This window comes from Myxocyprinus asiaticus, chromosome 46 (genome assembly GCF_019703515.2).
Source record: "Myxocyprinus asiaticus isolate MX2 ecotype Aquarium Trade chromosome 46, UBuf_Myxa_2, whole genome shotgun sequence".
In the NCBI taxonomy this organism is placed as follows: domain Eukaryota; kingdom Metazoa; phylum Chordata; class Actinopteri; order Cypriniformes; family Catostomidae; genus Myxocyprinus; species Myxocyprinus asiaticus.
In genome coordinates, this window is record NC_059389.1 from 21,187,269 (window position 1) to 21,213,195 (window position 25,927).

At 39.7% G+C, this 25,927-nt stretch overlaps 1 protein-coding gene across 3 annotated transcripts in view; it reads right to left on the reverse strand.

The window, feature by feature from the left end:
- Window positions 1-25,927, reverse strand: part of LOC127436151 (S phase cyclin A-associated protein in the endoplasmic reticulum-like) — a 182,098-nt gene that overhangs the window by 12,888 nt on the left and 143,283 nt on the right. For all 3 annotated transcript variants that reach the window (XM_051690107.1, XM_051690105.1, XM_051690106.1), the window contains 2 exons: window positions 14,855-15,101; window positions 9,498-9,647 (listed from right to left, as the gene is read on the reverse strand). In XM_051690107.1, the coding sequence (XP_051546067.1) occupies window positions 9,498-9,647; window positions 14,855-15,101 (397 nt within the window). The remainder of the gene's footprint in view (window positions 1-9,497; window positions 9,648-14,854; window positions 15,102-25,927) is intronic.

The window sequence follows — 25,927 nt, forward strand, 5'->3', positions numbered from 1 at the left end:
TGTCTATCTCATAATCCTTCAGCACACAGTGCTTCATCTTCACATGCCTAAACAATGTATCCCCCCTCACGTGTCCGCTGAGGGGAGACGTACAGCGCAGAGGGAGCAGAGGTTACCTCCGGCCCCAACCCAGGCAGTAAACTGTCCCGCCTCCCTTTGGCTGGGAGTAATGACCCTGCTCCCTAACCGGCCCCAAACTTGGATTAGGAGCTCGGCCAAGTCCTCCTGTACCAGTGTCTGCAGAGGTATCCATTCAGTCATTGACATCATAAAAGCAATGGCAGGCGTTTGAACTTGTGATTCCGAACTGCCCTCCCCCGCTTTAACACAGATGGCCATAAAGAAAGGAAGAGACAAGGTCTAGTGTGTCTTTAGTAGAGAGCAGTAGTGTTTTCAAACAAGGCCACACTTTTACAGGCGGACCATTACATAACTCCCAGCCTGTCAAAAGAACACAAAGGTAGCGTAAAGTTAATGCAGCGAAACGCAAACACACACACTCCAAGTGCCTCAAGGTGAAGAGGAAGGAGACCTGTTGGCCAGGAGTTTGTTCTTTGATGAAGACTTGATAAGAGGGCGGAGGAGAGACGAATGCCGACAGTAAAATGAATGGGCGCTAGGATGTGCGGAATCATGGCGATAAAAGGAGTCTTTATAAACAGCCTCCAGACAGGGACGGATTAACCACTGGGCTGATTTGGACATTGCCCAGGGGCCTCTAAACCCAAAGGGCCCGAGCTCTAAACCAATTATTTACTTATTTTGAGATATCTATTATAAATCCACGTAAATGTCAGTCTTATGTGAAATACCATTTGTTCGGCCGAAAGCGTGCTGGACGACAGCAGCGCAAGCACATGCACTCGAGTGCATGCTCAAGGAATCTGCGCCTCACAGGTGCAGCACATTTATTTGAAGAACTACAGAGAACAGCATCTGATTTACAAAACATTTCCAAACACAAAGATAAGGTGCAGTTTATCCTGGCTGTGTACAAAGCTGATGGTTTAAATTCATATAAGCAACAGAATTCGTGCAACAGTATAGAGGACTTTACAATGTTTAAGTCCTGCATGCATTTAATGTTAAGCAAAAGATGCCGTAATAGCCTAAGTAATTGCACGGTAACCTTTTGTAATATTTGGTTAACCGTGAGAGTTCATGAGCCTAAATAGCACAATACATAGATCTTCAAATGATAAAATCATATTAAAATCTAACAAAAATAATCTCTGTCACTGCCTGTACCATAGTAGGCCTATTCTTAATCGATGCAAAAATGTGTAATTCTGCCCGGGCAGGTTCACTTTCCATGAGGCAGCGAACGCTATGGATTATAGGACTTCTTCGGGATGCTTTGATTTTATTTATTTTTTTCTCTCCAGTTTGGAATGCCCAATACCCAATGTGCTCTAGGTCCTCGTGGTGGCGTAGTCACTTGCCTCAATCTGGGTGGTAGAGGACGAATCTCAGTTGCCTCCGCGTCTGAGAGCGTCAATCTGCGCATTTTATCACATGGCTTGTTAAGCGCGTTACCGCGTTTTTTTTTTTTTTTTGGGAGAATTTGAATGCTTCTTAAGTTTTTTCTTAAGAACAATCTTAAGAAAAAGATAAGAACTTTCTTATGAAGTTTTTCTGGGAAATACAAAATATTCTTAACTTTTTTCTTAAGTTAGAAATTAAGAAGAAAATGGTAGTTAAGAAGAATTTTTCTTCTTAAGAACATTTTGTGAATCTGGCCCCTGGTTCTTAAGAGTAATTCGTTCAGGAACCACACTACACTGGAAGCGCTGTAAATTCAAAAGTACCAGCTCATAAGATTAATTTGTTCAGTAATGGGACTATACTGGAAGCACTGTGTGTTTCGTGCTGTAGATTCAGCAGCACAGCAGCGTTGCTGCTGAATAGCGCAGCAGGAAACAATGACCCCATTTACATGCACTAAAGAAAATGGTTTGTGGGGTCCTGGGTAGCTCAGCAAGTAAAAGACACTGACTACCACACCTGGAGTTGCAAGTTCGAATCCAGGGCGTGCTGAGTGACTCCAGTCAGGCATCCTAAGCAACCAATTGGCCTGGTTGCTAGGGTGGGTAGAGTCACACTGGGTTAACCTCCTATCACTATAATGTGGTTCTCGCTCTCGGTGGGATGCGTGGTGAGTTGTGCGTGTATGCCACGGAGAATAGCGTGAAGCCTCCACACGCGCTAGGTCTCCGTGGCAATGTGCTCAACAAGCCACGTGATAAGATAGCTAGGTAGTGACTCAGGACAAGCTTTATCATTTTATTCATGTTTTGGATTTACCACCTAAACTTCAGCACAGATTGGCACTTGTGTTTGTCTGCAACTGCATTGCGTTTTGGAAAAAGCACTACACTGGCTGCACTGTAGATTCAAAAGAAATGGCTCAACAGAGTCATCTGTTCAGTAATCTAACTACAGCTGTGTGTTTCATGCTGCAGACTCAATAGCGCAGCAGCGTTGCCCCTGAATAGTGCAGCTGGAAACAATGACCCTATTTACGTGCACTAAAGAAAACGGTTTATTCCAAGGTTTTTGCAGAAAGCAGCATTCTAATAAGTCATGTAAACGGAGAATCAAAGTTGCAAAAAAGCAAGCTACTCTCAAGATATGGAAAATGCATTATTTTAAAACGCCATTGCGTAGTGGGTAATGCTTGTGGCATGCAAAATCTGTTGGTTCACGGGGACCCACGTTCAAGTTTGGCCTGTGTCATGTCCTGACTTGATCTCCCCTCGCTACCTCAATTTTCCAGTCTCTTTCAACTGTCTAAAAAAAACATAAAGGGCAAAAAGCCTTAAAGTTATAAAAAAGTACTATACTATAAAAAATGTGAGCATGGAACAATGCAAATTACACGTCACCAATTGCAGTTCACTTCCGCAATTTAGGACAGAATACTTTCACACCCTCTGCTAACTGCAGATTTCACATGAACACCCCTGTCCGAAAATCCATTTTCACACCAACCAACCAAACAGGACTCTGATGTCACAAACTCAGGTCTGAATTTGCACATTTTTTTTGTGTGAAAGCACTCTTAAAAGTAAACAGGAGGAGATGACCTTGTGATGCATTGACACTCAAAAAAAAAAAACATTCACTGGGCCTGGGAAGTGTCTGCTCTTGCAAAACAACTACAAATCTAAGGGTATGCCTTAAAGATGAACCAAACCAAGATGATGAGAGAATGTTTGCTCCTCTGATAAGACAGGAGGTCTGCCTACATACAGTACGAGGATGCAAAGAGAGCACTCTCAAGAGGAAGTTATGGCAGAAAGGCCTTATCTGAACAACATCTACCGCCCCCTCTTAACCGTACAACCAGACAGCCTGATGGCGACTGGTACACAGGCGTAAACATAAAATTAAGAGACTAAAAAAGATCTGTTGGTTTTCAAAAAGGACGTTTCTTTCTCATGAAAACAACATAAAATGGCCCTGCTCTCCAGTGTATTGGCAACAGATCACTGAATTATTGCTGTTTGCCGAATAAATCAAGTGTCATCTTTGATCACGTGAAAGATAATCTGTAGTTCTCGAGAAGCCGATCTGACCTGGATCATGCTCAAACACAGCATTAGACGCAAATGGGGCCCTAAACTTCGAAAGATTTATGGGTAAACAAACAAAATGAAGAGACAAAAAAAAAGAAAATCTGAAACAAAGCAAGAATATGTTAAACCTGAATTCACCCTTCAGGAAGGGCATAAATCTTCCTTGCTGCCGTCACTCACGGCTGTCCGCCCACCACGGTTTATGAACCCAACTGTGCAAGATGGGAATCATAGACGTTTGGTGAATTTCCGGAGCACATGGTGATCTGGGCCAGGAAAGCTAAAACAAAGGGTTGGGTTATCTCTGCGGTAATGGACTGTTGAAGGAAGCATTTCAACGTCAGTTAAAGTCGGATGAGAAGGCCAGGAACGACACTGGGGTTTGAGGGCATGGGAGATAGCCTTGCACTTGTATGGAAGACCTGTACATGAGGAGTGATAAGTGTAAAGGAGAGAAAAAGAAGAAGATGAGTGAGTGTGGTGAATCTGGCTCTTTTAAAGGTGTAGGGGCTACAAGCCAAAAGGGGCTAAAAGGATTGTTAACCTTCACCCTGTTATCTGAGAGCATTTGCTAAAACAGAGAGTGTATATGGATAATAAAAACAGATATTCATTAGCGCCTGTGAGTTATGCATGAGGAAGTCTGGTGACTTTCCTGACAAGAAACAAAATGTGGCCAAGGTTTTACGACAATTCTTGCTCACTGCTGAAAAAAAAAAAAAAAGGTTAAACCAGCCTAAACTGGGTTTCTGGTTTAAGATGTCTAGCTGGGTTCCCAGCCTGAACAAGTCTTTTTTTTTAAAATTATTATTCCTACGTTTCCGGCGCTGGAGGGTTCTACAGCTACAACACCTTGGTTCTACAGTATAACAGCGGCTTCTAGAGGTGAAATAAAAACAATCATTGACTCCGCATAAAGTCTGTCACATAAATACGCTTCACAGAGCCAGACACAGAGCCGGACACTAAGAACCAAGGTATGTATACAGTATATATTATTATTATTAGTACATATAGTCATGGTACAATAAATTAATCATTTAAGACAACCAAAATTTAATAGTACGTGATTTGTAGTTAATTTGTTTATAACTAACTGCAGCATTGAAGTACTGCATATTTGTCGACAAGGTGGAGAGGACGCTAACGTTAGCTGTTCGAATGGTAAGAACAATGTTAAAACAAGTCAAGAATGGAAAATGCTCACAGTTCTTTATTCACAGTTTTAAATAAAAAAATGTCACGTATGATTTGTGCAGATGCAATGAGTTTTTATTTTCAGGGGTTGAGGTTGAAGAAGAATCCAATTTGTTACAGTAACTTTATAAAAATACGTTTTTTTGTTGTTAAGTAGATATACGTTAATCATAATTTCATGTAAATTTTTGATTTTGACTGATGGGGTTCCTAGAAAATAAGGGAAAAAAGTCATATAATTTTCATACAATACTGGATTACCTGACTATTATAACAAGCGTTCGCTTATCTACTATTGACGAATGATGATCTACTGTTAATGAATTATGGCTCATAATGTATTAATTAGCTTAAACGACAATGTTTATTTTATTTTTTTTTTTACAATAGATGATTGTAAGAGTGCATGTTTTGTTTCCCTTATGAGATTGTGGGAGTGCAGACATTTCAAAACAAAATTCCCCAGTAAATTGTGGTCTTGTTCATAGTTAAAAGTCTGCCGTTATTCATTAAATCTTTTTTTCTTCTGGTTATTATTGTGATTTTGGTTGCAAAATAAACTGCATCTGGGATTTTATTCCTTTTGGACTCTTGTTGCCTCTATATCTGTGTCCATCACAGTAAAGATTCTTTTAACATCCAGTAAATAGATTTTAATCTGTTTATTAATCAGTTTAGGTATAAGTATCTGCAAAATCGGTCGACCTCTAGTCTGTTGAAGTATAGGTCTCTGCAGAACAAAAATGGGCGTTTACCAATTTGTAGCCGTTTTCAAACCGGGATGGGCATTTTTCAACTATCCAATTGAAGTAGGGAATCTCAATGTAGTAGGCAAATCATGTAAAGTGGTTGAAAAATTCCCATCCTGGTTTTAAAACACCCAACGATTGAGAAATGCCAATTTTTGTTATGCAGAGACACCAGCTTGGCCAGGCTGAGAAAGAAAAATATCTTAGGCTTGTTTGAGCAGTTTTAAGTTCACTTTTTTCCCCCAAGGGTATCTCCATGTTTCTTTTTCAAATCTATTGTAATCTACTATTATTGCTAGAACCTTTATTATGTAACCTACAACATCAGCCTAAAACAATGCCTAAATTGGTTAACATTAACCAATACAGTCGCAAAGCCAAAGTGACGTCAGTTACTTCGTCAGTGACAAAGTTATTTCAGAGGTGAGTTTTGATGAATGATTACGAACAAAATTTGTTTTTATTTGGAATAACGTGCACTGATAAATCATGCACGATAAGTTCAGAAATATGTATTAAGAAAGTAAATGAGCTCAATTTTGATTTCACGTTGACTTTAAATAGTATTAAAAATGAATTTCTCTTTGCCGTTGCCAATCAATCAAAAGCCTTTATGCCCCCCTTGAGTACAAACACACTTCATAGCAGCTATGACAGTGCATATCTCACCCTCTAAATGGCCCTGTGGGTGAGAGGGTCTGAATAATATCCGTGTGGAAAGAACAAATCTTTACCAATAGTGTTTCCAGCCATTATGATCTGTATTTTTTCTCAGACACACACATGTAAACACAGGCTGGCGTGCCGGCACTGAATCAGAGCACGGCATTGCGAGACAGGCCAGGGTAAGCGCCGCCTTTGTCTTCTGCCAGTGCTTACATTAGTCTGAAACAGTCAAATATTTCTGCTCAAGTCTCCATTTATCCTGTATGAGGACCGTGTGGATATTTACCAGGTCCCCTGCCACTGGCGAGTGTCCAACTGAAGCGGGGCAGGGCAAGAGTGCCAAGTTCTTTGCTGAAGTTTATGCAATTTGATTCAGTATAAATGTGTTGAAGTGTTTTTTGTGATTGGATGTTGTTTGTACAGGCATATATTTAGTTGATTGGGGGGGAAAAAACAGGGAAAAGAAATCTACTTAATGTGTTCGCCTTTCAAATTAAAATAATAATAAATAATATCCGTACAATATCCTCAAGATTCTGGACATTAAAGTGAATTATGAAGCAAACACTTTTAAAACATCTCAGGACTCATATTGCACATATGTTCCCATGTACTATTTAAAATGTTTCACGGAGGTCGATCGGTGGCCTGACAGTTTAGCACACTTGGTTTAGGGTTAGACAACTACTAATTTTTACTAGTTGACTAGTTGTCCACAAAAGTAGTCAACTAGTTGACGGATAAATGTAAATGACAATATACCAAGCAAAATCACAATGGTCTTTTCTGTTTCTGGCAAGTCCAATGATGTGTTAATGGAGAGTGCGTGAGCAAGTTAACAGCTTAGAAAACTATGTTATTGAAGAGGTCTTAAAACGTGTTCCCAAAAAGGGGACCATTTTGGACACTTAAGCCACACTAATTAATATATTAATATAATTGCATAGATAACAACATATCAAACCAAGTGCCGAATGATTCTACAGCTTTTCTCAGAACTAACTTCATTTTGCTGAGCCATTTTTGCAATTACTTTTAACAAGATGGTCATGAGGTCATTTTGTGGAAGTCAGTTCTGCTCAAGTCCACACAGGTGTCCTTGCAGAATAACCACAGCAGGTGTAGTTTATCACATTTACTATGGCCAAGTTTCACTAACTAACAACCAGAAAGTGTCCAAATACTATCAATTCATCACATCAAGTTGAGATGACTATCATTTAAATAACTTATACCAGCAAGTATAAGGCCAAAACATGTCTCGACTGAGTAGCTTCACCCTGTTTTTCCAACTCTCTTCCAGTGCACCTGCCAGCACCAGTGCTGTTATTAATAATAAACCCTGATGTGCAGCCAAACGGTGGCATAAAAAAAGCAGCTTGTATCCTGGAAGTTACAAGTTTAAAGACTTTACATCCTGGCCTTTTTCAAATGAGAAAAGTGGGCTGGGAAGATATGAATATGCAAGAGGTGCTATTCCCAGCTCGCTCGTCATTTAAGTTGCCCCATGTGAGCACAAAGCCCAATCATCCGTCAAGCCCCCCCTAATTCAATCATCAACCTTCATTCAATTATCCAATATAATATGCAAATCCGCCCGACAATGGCCAACAAATGCTAATTACCTACATCAAAATAATTAAATTGGATGGCAGAAGCACAGAAGGACTGAACTGCCATAAAACAGTGGCCGTTTCTTTCATTAAAAGCAAAAATGTTTTAAATTAGAAGCCCATAAATTGTAAGGACTCTGACTCCCTTCCTCCCCATCCCCCAAGGAGACATTAAGGCTGTTTTGCATGAGTGTTATTATTGTTAATGAAAAAAAACCAACAACATCAATTGGAAAAACAAACTAAAATTCATGTTAATGACTATATATATATATATATATATATATATATGAATGTGTGTGTAATAACCCTGTTTCACATTTGCTTCGTTTGCTTGGTCTGCGTGGCCAGTGTTCTATTCAACCCTCGATTCTGCCTTCACTGAGCTGAGCAGTAGCTAAGGACAGCCAACCAGCTTATGGAATATCATCAATAGTGATTCACTTTGCAAATTAGGCTGGATTGCTTTTATACCAACTGCAAAATATACCGCAGTTCATGTGAACTGTACCCTAGACCACCTTTTAAAGCCGTCTTTAGTTTGAAAGTCTTTTCTCATAAATCAAACAAACTGAACTTTGATGTAAAATGGACATCAAAAGCTCAGTAAAAGCACCCTAAACCTGAAAGAACACATAAAAAAAACACTTTTTTTGCATAAAGTGCGTGTGTGAAATCAACTTCGTTAACAGCAGGGTTCTTTGTGAAATGTGCATGTGCAGCCCAATTTTTGTAATGGTGCACACTTGCGCACATTGCCTGTGCATGTAGCTGGAATTGACTGTACTAAAGAGTATCACAAAGCAATTGCAGTGTGCATGCGTGTCCATATGGGTTCACAGTCAATACGGTATACTTTGAAAGTCTGGAACGCGCGATCTTGCACAAAACATAATGGCAGGTGAAAAATTAAGCACATCTAAGATCTTAAGACATCATGGGCGAGGTTCCGGGTGAGGCACACACAATTAAAACCAGACCAAGTGTGGCAGAGTCGCACCTGCCAGGTACTCGTGGGTTCCAGATAAACGAAGCATGCAACAAGTATCAGAGACTCCCACTTCTTCATGCCAGGCTGATCTGTGATCTGTACCGCCAGGTTCGATGAGCTCCCTTCCCCCTCCACCTGGCCTGAACAAAGAGCAGGCCAAATGCCAGGTGGTGGATATCAATGGCTGTTCCTCAGAGGAAGAAGACAACATAGAAGAGAGCCAACAGAGGTGGCAAAGTCGCTGCATTATTCAACAGGCTCCTATTGTTGCTATTGTATTGGTTGTTTGTAAGGGGAAAAGTACACCTGCTCTTGATCTACTGATGACCAAACAGTATACTCACCTCTGTGACGGAGGGAAACATATCCTTTTGCAACTCTTAAAAAAAAAAAAGCCTGAAATACTGTATAAAGCACTACTAAAGAAATTCATACATAAACACAATTTAAATTTTGTCTACAAAACTAATTTCAAGCATTTAAGTATAAGCCTGTAGATCAAAAGGTCTTCAAGATCATGAGAAGCATAAAATCAGTCCAGCATGCCCAAACTTTTCACTGGTAGTGTACATTTGGTACAAATACTGTGACACATGAAAAATGTAATTTTACATAATCATGATGCCATATTGCGTATTCATAAGACAAACATGTGTTGACGTGTGTATATATGATGTAAGAGCAATAAAGTACGTAATCGCACCTGATTGTCTGGGTGGTTGACGGTAAAGTATCCCACACAGATGATGAGCTCATGAAGCAGTTCCTCAGAGCTATGTTGAGAGCAGTACCACAGCAAACAGCTCACAATGTGTCTGAAGGCCAGAGATAGCCCCTCTGCTCCTAGAACAGTCTGGACACAATATATAGAGGTTAGTAACTTGACCAGAGGAAGAGTCTGGGAATATCACTGAGTACATGCGTTGATGTATGTCTGGACATTACAAAGATGCAATAAGACATGAAAGTATGCGTTTTACACTGTAAAAAAAACCCAAAAAAACATTGAGGCAAAATATTGAGGTTCCTCAAATGCCACACTGACAGAACCACTGGAGAACCTCAAGGCAACCTTTCAGTTCTCAGGGAGAAACTTAGTCTTAGTTTCTACAAGAATTCTACAGACTGTCAATGGCTCCCATCACAAGGGAAAGATTATGAGGTTTGAAGTTACTTGAGTACACGTGGGCAGTATTTCAGAGTTCTTGCAGTAACTAAGGCAACGTCCACAATAATCTGTTAAATTTGAAAACTCAGTTTTCAGTTTCATAACGTCATCGTTTTCCGAAAGTCTCCATTTTCAATGCCGTTCCAGTGTGGATTAGAGCCGCAAGCATACTTTAGTGAAACTCATACACTTTCAAACGAAAACGTGTAAGTGTGGACATGGCCTAGAAGAATATTTCTTGAAGAACTTGAAAGGGTGTGAGTTCTCCAGATGGATCTACCAATGTGTCATCTGTGGAATCCCAAACAGTGCTTGGAGAATTTTTCATTTTTACAGAGTACACTGATTTTACTGTGGTTAAGGGAAGTTGTTAGGTAAGTCGGAAAGCAGAACACACAGCCTTGAGTGGCTTTTTTTATTTTTATAAAATGGCAATTAATAATAAACAGGGCTGGGCAATATAGCTAGATAATAAAATGTTATTTTTTTCTGTATTCAGCTTTTTGACAATATTTGTTAGACTTTCTGAATATGCTGCGCAGCTCCTGGTCAAAGCACTGATCATATAAAAACTGGACTACTGTAATGCTCTGTTGGCCAACATCCCAGCTAGCACGATTAAGCCACTGCAGATGGTCCAGAATCTGGTCACTCTCCTCTTGATTTCATTCCACGGGCTACCAGTAGCTGCCTGCATCAAGTTCAAGGCTTTGACTCTGGCCTTCAAAGCAACCAATGGAACAGCACCCTCTTCAATTCACTCCTCCAGGTCTATTGGTGCGTTCCATTTACCTCGGAAGTCGGAGCTGGGAATGACGTCACACCCGAGCTGACCCCGTTCCAGTACACAAGTCGGAAAAAAAAGATGGACGCGTCCAGGCAAACCTTTGTTGTGCTTGCTCTTTCGGAATACAAACGGGGTGGGGGAAGTAGCCATTGTTAGCAATACCAGTCGAAAAAAACACACACGCATAAAGAGGTATTTTGCACAGATAATGCCGAAGTATCATGTCCACAGACAGAGGTTGGATAGTACTGTGTGCACCACTGAGTTTATTGAGACACAGACAAACAGAAGAGCTAATAAACAATATGTTACTACTGTTTCACTTATTGTTGATGCGCTGAGCTGCCATTTTCAGGGGGAGTTCCAGTTAAAATTTCCTACTGGGAACTCAGAATTTCCGACTTCTGAGTACAAATGGAACGCACCATATGTCCCAACTCACTCTCTGTGATCAATGAACGAGAGGCACCTAGTGGTTCCCTCACAAAGAGGCACAAAGTCCACTTCACAATCATTCAATTTCTCTGTTCCTCTGTGGTCAAATTAACTTCCAACTAGGGTTGGGCGATATTCTCCATAGTCAGATCATCCTATTGTCAGCCTGTAAGATTGCCAATACCCGATATGATTGTGTGTGTGTGGGGGGGGGTGGGGGTGGTGCATCGGCAATTACATCGGCAACCCCCGGGCTGAGGGATCGGTGAATATTCTTGTTTTAGTGATTTTGCTTTGAAAATTAAATAATTTATTTTTTAAAAACAAAAAACTTAAATCAAATACATTTCTAAATTCAAACTGCATGAAAAAGCTATTAAAATAACAAAGTGATCAAAGTTTTTATATATATATATAATGTAACCACCTTTCCATTTACTGTCAGGCAAGTCTCCGTCTAAACATGCATGCGGAAAATTGCTTACACAAATGAAGACATAAAAACAATTATAAATGTAAAAATAATAATTATAATGATGATAATAATCACTGAAATATAAATCATGGTTCGAGGTGAGCGTGTTTTTGTATTATGGTTTAATCACAGATGTATAGGCTGCAGAGTTGTGGTCACAATGAACTGCTCTGTGGAAATAAAGTGAACTGAACTCAAAGCACCTCCTGAGCTGAGATGTCTGAGGTCATATGCAGCACTCATAGATGATATTGTTCTTGCAAAAAAAAAAAAAAGAAAAAAAAATTCAGAAGACAGAAACGAAGAAAGAGTGAGAACCTTTTATATGCACGTGTTCCACGAGACTGCACGCCTCCATACAAACAGCGTGTCATACATGCACATAGACGGTGTTTCTTCAAGCGCGTGTCTGTTTGCCGTGGGGCAAATTATTTGTAATATTAATTTGATAATAATAACAGCCTAATAATAATAATAATTTAATACATTAATGGGAAAAACAAGCCAAATATCGTTTTGACATCGTCAAAGGCATCAGCTATTGGTGATCACTCTGACCATCGTCGATCCCCGAAAATTCTTGAATGCACCATTCGTGGCAAGTAACAAAAATGGTTTTGTGCGGCAAGCAACATAAGCTCTATTTTCAGCAAATCAGTGGGAACATGGCACAAGAGAAGGTGGTGAAACTTGTGGAGCATTTGTGAAGGTTGAACTGGCTCTGGAATCAGTAGTCCCACCACAGGACCCCCCAAATTCCCTTAACTAAGAAGATGCTATCTGTTGGTCTACAGACAGTATTTATTAAACATGTCAACATGACTGAGTGCCTCAGGGTCAGCACTCAAACTACTGACATTTTCTGCTGGGTGGGAGTGTGTTAGCGATGGAGAATCTGAACAACCACAAACAACAATACCTGAAAGTCTCGATGTATGCAGAAGGAGCAATACTTTGGGTTTGCATCACCACAGACTCACTGAATCACGTTTGAAATATCTGGACTGTATACCGATGAACTCACACATCCAGTTTGGTAATAGCTTGACACCAGCATAATGGGACTCTATAATGTTATAATGAGAAACTATAATGCATTGGACAAGAGGGCTGTTGGAAGCTCCTATGTGATCAAAAACCAGCCATGGCTTAAAAGACACCAGGAAATCAAAACGAAAAAGATTTGTGTCTTTTAATGCATGTCTGTTAGCTTTTAGGACGTTAATACGATAAGTGCAGCTCCAAAAAAGTTGAAAGTACCTTTCAGCAGATATAAACATTTAAAAAGTTCTCTCCCAGAAAAAAAAGATGAGATTCACCTTTGTTAATTAACCTTTTAGTCTTTAGACTTTTTTAGCTAATGTAATAAACAAGGTGACATGCAAAATGAATCAAAATGCTCATAATACAACTTCCCAGCTGTTATCAAGAGTAGGGGCGAGAAACATATATGAAGAGAGAGAGAAAGATAGTATACACAGTATCTACATCAACACACAGAAGTAATTCAAAGGGTATCCATCCTCCTTGTTCACGCCTAGGTGTTTACATGATGATTTAGCCTCCTGATACCTTTCTTTTCTCTGTATCATGCCGACTGAAGTACGACCAGAGCCTGTGAACGTTACCCCACTCTCTGTCCGCATTACTCACCCGGAGCTTTCAACGTGACTGGCCTGAGATCAGAGGTCAACTGTGTTTACATCAACTTTTTTCTGTGAAGAAACACTGATATCCTACCAGTGGCTCTGAGGGCATTTGGAGGAAACCATTGTTGAACCATTAGCTTTGAGGGCTATGGCTTTACGGTCCGCATATATGTGCTAATACAAGAGCGCAGATGGAAAAATGCAACCATTAATGAGAGCCCAAGAGTTATGAGGGCAAGCAAACATGACCTATTTATTGCTTATGTTGTTCTGAATGTCTGTCCGAAGGAAGAAACAATTATAATCTCAATATTATTCAATATTAATGAAATTCTCAATACTTCAGTATTTGCTCTGATATGGCTTAAAGCTGTGTTTGTTTTTTTTCTCTCCAATCAGAGGAACGATTTCAACCATTAAAAAACATTTAATGCAAGAAATAAAAAAGTAAAAATCTAGTTTCCACACAAAAAAAGCATGATATTTAATCATTATTTATATTCACCAATATAACAATTCACAAAAATCAACAGAAATATTTACCTATATATATATTTTAAATTTTTTTGTGGGGACTTGGAAGACTTTCATGTGATGATAAACAATTAGTTAAATCAGATTTCTGAATCGATTCATTGAAAAGAATAGTTTGAACTGATTCACGGAAATTATTCAAACTTATCTAGATTTCAGAAAAAATCAGATTTTTTATTAAAACATCTATGTTTTAATGCTCTCATACTTGCAAGTCGCAAAGGGGAGCAATCGCAAAACTAGTCTAAGAAACACGATTAAAGGCAGATTTAAATTATCGTGATATTGACGATGTTGCTTGATTTTATTTTGCCAGCAGAATCATCGCAAATATATTGTAAATATTTAACACATCGCCAAGCCCCTATGTCTGTAGCTAGCTGAAGGGCAAGTTAGTGGTCTTCTGCTTTTTCTTGCCCTTCTGAAGAAGAAACGAGCTGTGTAGCATTACTTTAAGCAGACAGAGTGGCTGTCGAGACTTTAACTACTCTAACAGGATGAACAGCATACCACAAACGAGATGGTTGATTATGTCACACACAAGCATCTTTCTGCAGAGCTTGGAATCAAAAAGGCAGAATAAGACACATTGTAATCGACACCTGAGCAATAATGTCATCAATCATGAGAGAAGATGCTCCTCAGACGACTATGGTACTTTTCAGAAGTCTTCTGGACTATGTATAACACCTAAACTAGATTATTTATTCTAAGTGTACTTGGTTGACTCCAGAACTTGGTTGACTCAGCAAGTTTTGCAAAGAAATTGCTTAGTTTGGGAATGAAACAAGCTAGTTTAAATAGTTGCTGGACAGTCGACAAGGATAAACAAATGGGAATGTTTGGTATTTGGTAAAATACGTTTAGCAAGTGAGTCATATGGGTTTTGGAAGGACCTCTGAGTGAGTAGATGACAGAATTTTCATTTCTGGGTGAACTATGTCTTTAAATCTTCAACTACATACCATATGAAACCTCTGTAACATGCATGTGCCACACTGGAAATCAATACCTGGAAGGCTGCAAGGTCCAACAGGGCAAAGGTGTTGAGGAAGCGCAGCCCCTGGAGGGCCACCTGGATGACAAAGGGGTTGTAAGGCTCCTGAAGTCCCACAGGGCCAGCAGAGAGGGACTCAGGGAGGGCATTGTGGAGCAAGATGCAGTACAGCATGTGGAGAACACCCACCAGGTCGGTGCTCTGCAGAAGAGTCGTAAAACCAGTGGGGTCCTGACGTTTGTTTTCGAAGACACTCAGAGAACTGGAAAAGAGAATTGGAGGGGAAGAGAATTGCATTGTATTAATTAAAAATGATGATGAAAACCAGTGTGGAAAAAAAAAACCCTGAATGGAACAGAGTGAAATCCTAATGTACTGCTTACTGCATACTGTACACTACCTACTATTTCTTTTAAATAGTAAGTAAAACAGTATGAAATGATGTTTCAAATACCTCAATACATCAATATATTGCTAGTTAAATCCAGCAAGTGGCGTCCAGTTATTATCTATGAAATAAGTACAAATAATTTGCATTTTTAATAAATAATTTGTGTAAAAATGTATTTTTGAATTCCACTCAAATAATTAGTCAGGAAGGAGATGACAGTTTCTCTCATACTGGAAATGGCAATTTAAGTCATGCGCATTGCCTTGTGGAACAGAATGCATATATAACACGACATATCTGTGGGATATAACATGGCAATATAATGTAGTAGATCATCAAGGTATTCCATGCATTCCAGAAAATTTGCTGTGGACAGCATACATACTGCATACTATTTTTCTTTCAAAAATAGTAGGCAGAAAGCCATTCCGAACATACCTCCAACAAGGACAAACATTAAGAGATAGACAGCAAAAGATATTCAGATATATATTCTTACTCAAAAGAGCACTTTGTCCAACAGGTAATAACCATTGAGCAGTGACTGACACTCCAGGAATGAAAAACAAATCAGGATCAGATATACTTTTATTCTATTAGCTAGGCCATAGAAGTTCCTCAGGCCAGTGAAATAAGGTTCCCATGTTTATGCACCTTTCAATCTGAATCAATGGCCTTTCAAACAAAATCAGAAGTGCATAAAGCTGTACTTTGGGACAGATGAAAAGGGCAGGAAGAGGAGGCTGGAGCCCAGTTGAAAAACAGCTTCTGAAAGCATCAGAACCTGAGGTGGTGCTGGTTGGTTTTTGTAGCCGCAAAGAACAAAGTCCCAGGATGTAAGGAGTGTGGGACATCTGGCCTCAACGGCTTCTATATTTACTTGTTAGACCAGAGCTGTTCTGTTTTTGATATAAATAACGAAGGCAGGCCTCCTCTGTGATGCATGGCTATGGGGCAGATAGGCTTAACTGGTAACATTGGGCCTTGCCTAAGCCAGGAATGAAAAGTAAGACACAGTGAGGGTGGCTATGGTCAGATATATGAGGAGGATAGGAGAGACTTAACACTTTAGAGCCTGGGATCAGGGTCTGGAGTTCAAACAGAGAGAGACAAAGAGAGAAAGAGAGACACAGAGAAAGAGAGAGACAAAAGGGGTGAGGAAAAGAGGAGAAAGAAGACAAAAGAAGGGGGAAAAACATGAGAGAGATGTATAGAATTAATGTATAAAGCGATGGAGAGTATATGATATGTAAAGAATGTGTATAAAAATTAATGTTCACTGCTGGTCAAAAGTTTTGAAACACTTGACTGAAATGTTTCTCATGATCTTAAAAATCTTTTGATCTGAAGGTGTATGCTTAAATGTTTGAAATTAGTAATTTTCCACTTCTTAATAAGTGATTGAACAGTACTGACTGGCATTTTCAAGGCTTTGGATATCTTTTTATATCCTTTTCCATCTTTATAAAGTTCCATTACCTTGTTACACAGGTCTTTTGACAGTTCTTTTCTACTCCCCATGGCTCAGTGTCTAGCCTGCTCAGTGCATCCACGTGAGAGCTAACAAACTCATTGACTATTTATACACAGACACTAATTGCAATTTAAAAAGCCACAGGTGTGGGAAATTAACTTTTAATTGCCATTTAAACCTGTGTGTGTCACCTTGTGTGTCTGTAACAAGGCCAAACATTCAAGGGTATGTAAACTTTTGATCAGGGCCATTTGGGTGATTTCTGTTACCATTATGATTTAAAAAGGAGCCAAACAACTATGTGATAATAAATGGCTTCATATGATCACTATCCTTAAATAAAAGACAGTTTTTTTACATGATCAGTCATATTTTCAAAATCAATGCCAAAATTTCACAATTTCTGCCAGGGTATGCAAACTTTTGAGCACAACTGTATATATAGAGAGAGAGATGGACAGAATGTAATGAACAGATGTATATAATGAATAGAATGCATAGAGACAGACAGGTGTATAAAATGAATGTATATAACATATAAAGTATAGAGATGGACAGATGTATAGAATTAATGTATACAATGCATAGAGATGGAAAGGTGTATAAGACAAAAGTATAGCACATACACAGTATAGAAAGATGGACAGAAATTGATGGACAGATTTATAGATTGAATGTATAAAACATATAGAGAGATGGACAGAATGTGATGAACCAATGTACAGAATGAATGAATAGAAACGTATAGTGTATAAAATGAATTTATAGAATGTACAGAGAGCTGGACAGAATGAGATGGAAATTCATATAGAGTGAATGTATGGCATGTATAGAGAGACAATGGGTAGAATATTATGGACATACAGTATGTATAGAGGGAACGTATGGAATGTATAGAGAGATGATGGGTAGAATGTGTTGGAAATATGTATAGATTGAATGTATGGCATGTATAGAGAGATGATGGGTAGAATGTTATGGAAATGCGTATAGAGTGAATGTATGGAATATATAGAGAGATGATGGGTACTAGAATGTAATGGAAATATGTATAGAGTGGATGTATGTAATGTACAGAAATATGATTAAAATGTGACTGCTAGATATAAAACAAATACAGAGAATTTATAGAGATGGATAGATGTATAAAATGAATGTATAGAAAGACAAATAGAATCACTGTATATAATGCATATAGTGCAAAACAGAATGTGATGTACAGAATGAATGCATAGAATGTACAGAGAATAGTGCTGGCAGTCAATAAATTTTTTTTACCACGATTAATCACATATTTGTTTTTTGTTTTTTTGTAGTTAATTGCATTTAATCGCAGATTTTGAAAGTGCTCAAATTTGACACTATATACATATTTTCCTCTCAAAATGCATTTATTTCCATCTTAGGATAGAAAACAAAACAATATGTAACAATATAATGCTTATTTAACATTTTCCAAACAAAGCTTTCCATTCCATTCAAGAAATGCACTAAAATAACACCAATTCAAGTAACATTAAACGTTTCTCAAAGTCTAAGTGGGAGGTTGACTAATTGAAATAACTAGTTTCCATATAGGCTGCATATTCTTTGCAATGCGCATTAAATCTCTTAAACTTTTATCCTCTGCAATATTAATCTGCCAGTAGATTGTGGCTATCCGCTTTGTTACAGCAATCGTGAAGCTGCGTTCATGACTCGTGTCAGAGCATCAGCGCCAGCATCAAGCTTTGAACTAATCATGAAAAGCGCTTCCAGACAAAAACGTCTCATTCTGCGTTTGTGATACTTCACTTGCTTCTGTGGTAATTAAAATGTGCATTACAAGTTCCATCTGGGCTTGTTTTGTACGTCATACAGCGCTAAGAGCACCTTTCTCCATCATTTTATTGCTGACAGGGAAGTGTTTCAGAGATTTTTTTATTTACAGAGATAACAACCTTCACGGCTCTATCATAGGAGAGTTTTACAACATACCACCCATAGAATGTCAATGGGACCGCCGCGTTATGATATTTTATGCTAAGCTTGAAGGCTCATCTTGGTAGAAGGGCTCTGGCGCTGTGTCTGTTTGTGAAGTGTGCATCAGTGTAATGTCACCGGGTGGACACATTACAAAGTTTCCACCCTTCACACAAGTGTTAATGCCATATTAACGGTAAATGCGTTAATCGCGATTAAGAAAAATTAACATGTTAAACTTTAATTAATCGCATGCATTAATGCGCTAATTCTGACAGCTCTAATAGAGAGATAAATAGAATGAAACAGACAGATATATAAAATGAATGTATAGCATATAGAGAGAGATGGACAGAATATGATGAACAGATGTATAGAATGAATGAAAAGAGCAAATAGATTAATAGAATGTAAAGGTGAGAGAAGGACAGTGTTTATAATGTGATAAAGCACTGACAGCACAGCAATGGCAGAGCCAGAGCGCGGAGAACTCAGTCTTGGAACTCAGACAACCATCTGTCAGCCAATAGCACTGACTCCAAAACTATGCAAACTCACTTCGCTCTCGGGCCGTCTTGTGTTCCAACACATTTAATTAAGACCCATCTTACCAGATTTACAGCACTGTGTTTGTGTCTTAGTCAGGACAATACCCTGCAGATTAGCAGGATTGGTAACTTCATACCACTGTGGTACATTCAAGGGTCTGTGCAGAAGCACCCCTTAAGGCTGATCTGAGACTAGATCTTTTGCTACGGTTGCAACAGCAAGGATCTGGATATGAGTATCAAGGGCTGATCGCTAACCAGCACAGAAGGGGCAGGTTTTACAGGGTGTCATGTTGCAAGTGAAGATATGTCTGCGAACACTACACCAAGTGCACTGGAGGGGAAACAGACTTTTTGGTAAGCCGAGGGGGTAAAGGAGTGTCAGAGTAGTTGGGGAGGAAACCTCAGCCTCGCCAGTGAGATCACAGTGAGTACGAGAGATCTGCTAGTTGGAATAAGCATCTGGGCAGAAGACTGATCCTGGCCCTGCTCTTCTAGCCCACATTTAACTTTAACTGATGTAAGAAAATCCTTAAAACTGGTCTCAGTTCAGAAAATGGCAGCATACGCCGACAGTCGCGATCAGTGTCTATGTGAAGGAACAAAGACTTAGTTCTCACAGAGTGACTATGCATGACGTACTTCACATCTCCTGACCCTGAAACAGGAGAAAGCGGAGTGGGATAAAAGCGAAAGGCCTGACAGAGGAAATTCAAGTCTATCCACTCACCCCAAATAAGCATCGTCTGATTAATACATGCTTACAGCTAAACCTGTGGTAATGCTGTTAGTGCCTACTTGATTTAGAGAGAACAAGAAGAAATACATTTGAAACTTTAATTAGCCATGAAACAACATCCATAAAGGAAACCAATTTAACGACTCGATAAAAAAATATGTTTCTACATTAGTTAAGGTACCTTAAGGCCAAAATATACTTTGGTTTTCTGTGTGCCATTATGTCTCACGCACAGTGCATACAATACAAATTATGACATCAGCACAGTATGTGTGGAGCCAAATTTTTATAGACACGTGGACAGTTTGCATCTTTGCACGTTGTCGGCACATGTCGGTAAGTCCGTATGGGCTCACGGTCAAAAGAGTATACTTTCAAAGGCTAGAGTGCACAATCTTGCGCGAGATGCAATGGCATGTAGAAAAATGAAGTACACCCAAGCCTTAGAACCCTTTGGAGCCGTGGTGCAGTGGTTAGTGCATGTGAGCGTGGTATGACAGATATAGTGCTTTTGGGGGATGCAAGTTTAAATCCGACTTGCACCATTCTCGATCCCATTCCTGTTGCTTTACACCGTACACTCTCTTGCCCAATAAAGGCAAAAGCCCATAAATTAAGAAAAGTTCCTAAAATCCCTAACACAGTATCTACATTGACCAACAGCTTGAGGCAGTCACCTCATCATGCTCACTAACAGCAGACTAAACAGCTTTAATCTTGAGGACTTGCATTGGTTTTTTTTTCTGTGTAGACAGCTATGCTGTTTTGATGCGTCACAATGTGCAGTATATTTCAGATCAGTTGATGTGTCATCATTAGCTTAGCATGAACCCTTCACGACAAGTTCTGATTGGCTGTCGATGACTATGGATCTTGGTATTCAACACCACCACACACTTGGTGTCCAAAACACAAAGCTCCCACTGTAAGAAAAATCCCAGAGCGAAGCAACTGCCAGAAAGCATTATTAGAATTATTCAGAAATGTCCAAGACTAGTCGGACAAGGGACAACATCCTGGCTCTCCACGCAGTGAACAATAGCTGAATGGAGACATAGACGGCTGGATTAGGAGAGGTGTTGATTATGCCGCTGAGCAGTGCTGCGCATGACTATTAAAGAGAAGAACTACTGGCACTGGATTTTCTCACAGATATTCAGTGACACAAGCCAAAGGATTTTGAGAGCGATGCTGGTGAACAGCTGGATTTTGTCATAGCATGCAGCAGCTGGAACAGGACATTGCTGGTCATCGTACCGTCATAGGAGGAGCTCTGACCTATGAAGAAACTCCAAAATACAAGTGTAATGGACTGCTTTGTCCATGTAAAATCTGAATGTGTGTGAATGAAAGGATTCCTTTTTAAACTATAGTTGTCCTGAACCATTTAAGTAGCAGTGTCACAGCTGACAATATTTAGGAAACGTTTTCTATGAAGCCTCTGAGTAAAACAGATATTCCGGCTGCATTTTAATGAATTTATTCTGCCACACAATACACCTTATAATCAGTCCCAGATGAAAACAGCTGACTTTTTTTTTTGTTTTGTTTTTTTTTTTTGTGCATTTTCTGTGATGTTCCTGTGGAAAATCTGCAGAATGGATTTAAATAAGGTCAAATGCGTTACCCATAGTTGAGATTACTACACTCTTATTGGTAGATAAAAGAATAATCAATTTAGTTAAAATATTTAAAGCTGAATTTAGCTTGTTACTCCTTTCTGCTATGCCAGCTTAATTTGCAGATACAACTGTAAGCTGTTGGGTTTATTTTCCTGAAAACTGTAAACACTGTGCCATTTCCAATACTGCTCTGTTTGTTTGAGCATCCCGACAATGGGTCGACCAATGGCGAGAGTTTGGGATGGGTTGATTCTGCAGAGATTTGCAGAGTTCTGCGGGTGCAGACCCCATGTGGACCTGCTTATAAACAGATGTATGTTCTCATTACCAATTATAACCGCCGTTATAATACGTAATACTTATCTATTATATAACACATTTCAACTCCAAACTTATTGTGATATCATGCATTATAATGCATTACACTCATGTGTTTTAATGCATTACATAGAGAATCAAAGCCTCTTAAGGTTTCTATGGAGCAACTGAAAGTACAAAGACAGCATGAACAGTGCAGCACTGTGATGATCAGTCTTGTCTGCGAGTGAGGTTCAGAGGTCACGGGCGGGATATCACAAGCTGTGACTGTGTGGTTAGCCTCTGTCAGCAGTTTTGCACTCTGCCACACACATGTGGGTGGGCTGCAGGCAGGAGTTTACAGTGCAGGGAGACAGGACTGTAGGGTCACTAGATGACTATCACCACAGACTCTGCAGGGACTACATCAGACATTGGGAAATGAGCTAGTGATTGATGGGGCTGCTGTCTTTGGTGTGCACCTCCACAGACATCTAAACAACACAAAACTACAGTGGACTTGACTTATTCATTTAGATAGGAACAAGGGTTGAGGGATGTTTGGGAAGAGTGGGAACTAGGGTTGGGCGATTTAGCTAAATTAAATATATCTCGATGTTTATCAGCCTTTTGACAATATTTGATATGCAATACATATCAATATTTATGTACACTGCAAAAATTTTATTCTTCATAATTACATTTGTCATGTTTTCCAGTAAAAATATCGAAACTTCAAAAATTCTTAAAACGATAAATACAACTGATAAGCAAAACTGTGTAAAAAATGTAAGGGATAATGTATAGTCAACCAAAATAAACCCCTTTATGACTATACACTATCCTGCTTATTACATGCCTACCTAATAAATGAACAAAATAAGCGCTGAAATTATGTTATTATGTAAGAAGACAGCAGAGTCTCCAGAAACAGCTGAATTCAATCTCTGGAGTTCAGTGTTCTGATCAACCTGGTTTTTAGCTGGTCTATTGCAAAGATTCTCGTCTGACAACTTGTTATTGTTCTTATTACAAGACTACTTGCCAAATAAATAAATAATTGGACAAGAAATATTGATTTGAGTTTTATCCTTTAATTAGCTTAATTTTAGAGATCACAGAGTGATACGAAAAGTAAGGAAGATGACTCGCAATACCCCGATCTGTATCATCTGGCACCAACAAACATGCCACGGTCCAAATCACTGAGATCACATTTTTTCCCCCATTCTGATGGTTGATGTGAACATTAACTGAAGCTCCTGACCCATATCTGCATGATTTTATGCACTGCACAGCTGCCACACCATTGGCTGATTAAATAAATCGCATGGATGATTATTGGTGCCAGACAGGCTGGTTTCAGTATTTCTGTAACTGTTGATCTCCTGGGATTTTCACACAACAGTCTCTAGAATTTACTCAGAATGGTGCCAAAAACAAAAAAAACATCCAGTGAGCAGCAGTTCTGCAGATGGAAATGCCTTGTTGATGAGAGAGGTCAACAGAGAATTGCCAGACTGGTTCGAACTGACAAAGTCTATGGTAACTCAGATAACTGATCTGTACAATTGTGGTGAAAAGAATAACATCTCAGAAATCCATACAGGGCGGGTTGGCCCTGTTTTGGCATCACGAGGGGGACCTACACAATATTAGGCATGTGGTTTTAATGTTGTGGCTGATTGGCGTATATTATATATATATATATATAATTAAAAAAAATAAAAATCCCTAAATTTGTAAGCATGTAATTCTGGTTATGTTCACACTATCTCCCGCCAAAAAGTATTATTTTATTCCACTAGATGAATCAGAATGAGTTTTATTGACAAGTGTTCTAACGTACACAAGGATTTTTTTTTTGGTGATGGGAGAAACAAGTGCACAAAGAACATTACAGTGAGACACAGAATATAAAACAAGGTAAGAGTATAAATAGACATATAAATAATAGGACACATAACAGAATGGCGTTTGTAGATGTGCAAGAGGTAATATATGTGCAAGGTAGGGGTATATACAGTTATTGTATTAAATATGTGAATTTACATATGTATATGAGATATGTATTTACATTATTGCACTATGGGCTGAGGGTAAAAACTGTTCTTGTGCCTGGATGTCCTGGCGCTCAGTGCTCTGTAGCGCCGGCCAGAGGGCAACAGTTCAAAGAGGGACTGGGCAAGGTGTGTGGAGTCCAGAGTGATTCTACCTTCACGTTTCCTCACTCTGGAGATGCACAGGTCTTGGAGGGTGGGCAGGAGGGCACCAATACTCCTCTCAGCAGTCCTGACTGTCTGTTGTAGTTTCCTTCTGTCTGATTTGGTGGCTGAACCAAACCAGAGTTATAGATGTACACAGGACAGACTCAATGACGGCCAAGCAGAACTGTGTCAGCAGCTCCTGTGGCAGGTTGAACTTCCTCAGCTGGCAAAGGAAGTACAACCTCTGCTGAGCCTTCTTTACAATGGAGTCTATGTGGGTGTCCCACTTTAGGTCCTGAGAGATGGTAGAGCCCAGAAACCTGAATGACTCCATTGCTGCCACAGTCCTGTTCAGAATGGTGAGGGGGGGAGGGGGGATTTCTTCTGAAGTCCACTATCATCTCCACTGTTTTGAGCGCGTTCAGCTCAAGGTTGTTGTGACCGCACCAGCTGTTCAACCTCCCACCTGTGTGCAGACTCGTCACCGTCGTGGATGAGGCTGATGACCATGGAGTCATCGGCAAACTTCAGGTGCTTGACAGTGGGGTCCTTTGCAGTGCAGTCATTCGTGTACAGGGAGAAGATCAGTGGAGAGAGAATGCATACCTTAGGAGCACCAGTGCTACTAGTGAGGGTCCCGGATGTGAGTTTTCCCAGTCTCACTAGCTGCTGCCTATCTGTCAGAAAGCTGGTGATCCATCGACAGACTGGGGTGAGCACGGAAACCTGGGTCAGTTTGGTTGAGAGAAGATCAGGCATGATGGTACTGAAGGCTGAACTGAAGTCCACAAACAGGATCCTTGCAAAAGTCCCAGGTCTGTCGAGGTGTTGCAGGATATAATGCAGTCCCATGTTGACAGCATCATCCACAGACCTGTTTGCTCGGTAAGTCTCTCAAACAACTTCATGACCACAGACATGAGAGCGACAGGTCTGTAGTCATTAAGTCCTGTGATTTTGTTTTTTTGGGGGACCGAAATGATGGTGAAGCATTTGAAGCAGCAGGGAACTTCACACTGCTCCAATGATCTATTGAAGATCTGTGTAAAGATGGGGGCCAGTTGGTCAGCGCAGACTTTCAGACAGGTAAGTGAGACACTGTCTGGGCCTGAAGCTTTCCTAGTCTTTTGTTTCCGGAAGACCCGGCACACATCCTCCTCACAGATCATAAGTGCAGATTGAGTAGCAGGAGGGGGGTTCCAGGAGGTGGTGTTGTGTGTGTGAAGTGAAGATCAGAGCAGGGGAGGGGTGTGAGACTGGGCTTTTCAAACCTGCAGTAAAATGCATTCAGTTCTTCAGCCATTAGTTGACTCTCTACATAGCGAGGGGGAGGTGTCTTGTACTTGGTGATGCTTTTCAGGCCTTTCCACACAGATGCAGGATCGTTGTCTGAAAACTGTTTTTTTTTTCCAGCTTTTCAGAGTAGCTTCTTTTAGCCACTCTGATTTCCTCAGTAAGTGTGTTCCTGGCCTGGTTGTACAATATTTTATCCCCAATTCTGTAAGCATCCTCTTTAGCATGACAAAGATGGCAGCAAGTACTAGAAAAAAAATTGTTTTCCTCTGTTGTCTTGCGTCACAAAATGCTGATCTGAAATGTAGGTGGTGCTTTAACGCATTTTAGCCCTCACAGTTGTGATAGTTCATAGACATTCAGTCTAATTTTCAGTTCATACACCACCCCCATTGTTTCATCAAATATCTTGGCCTCTAAGTGGATTAGAGCTCAATCTAGGTGTCATTAGAAAGTGGAGATTCCTTTGCGATGATGTATAACATTTTATTGTCAGTAGTCGATAACAAATATTTCAGATGATTTGTTTAGCAAGCTTTTCCTACTGGACTGCAT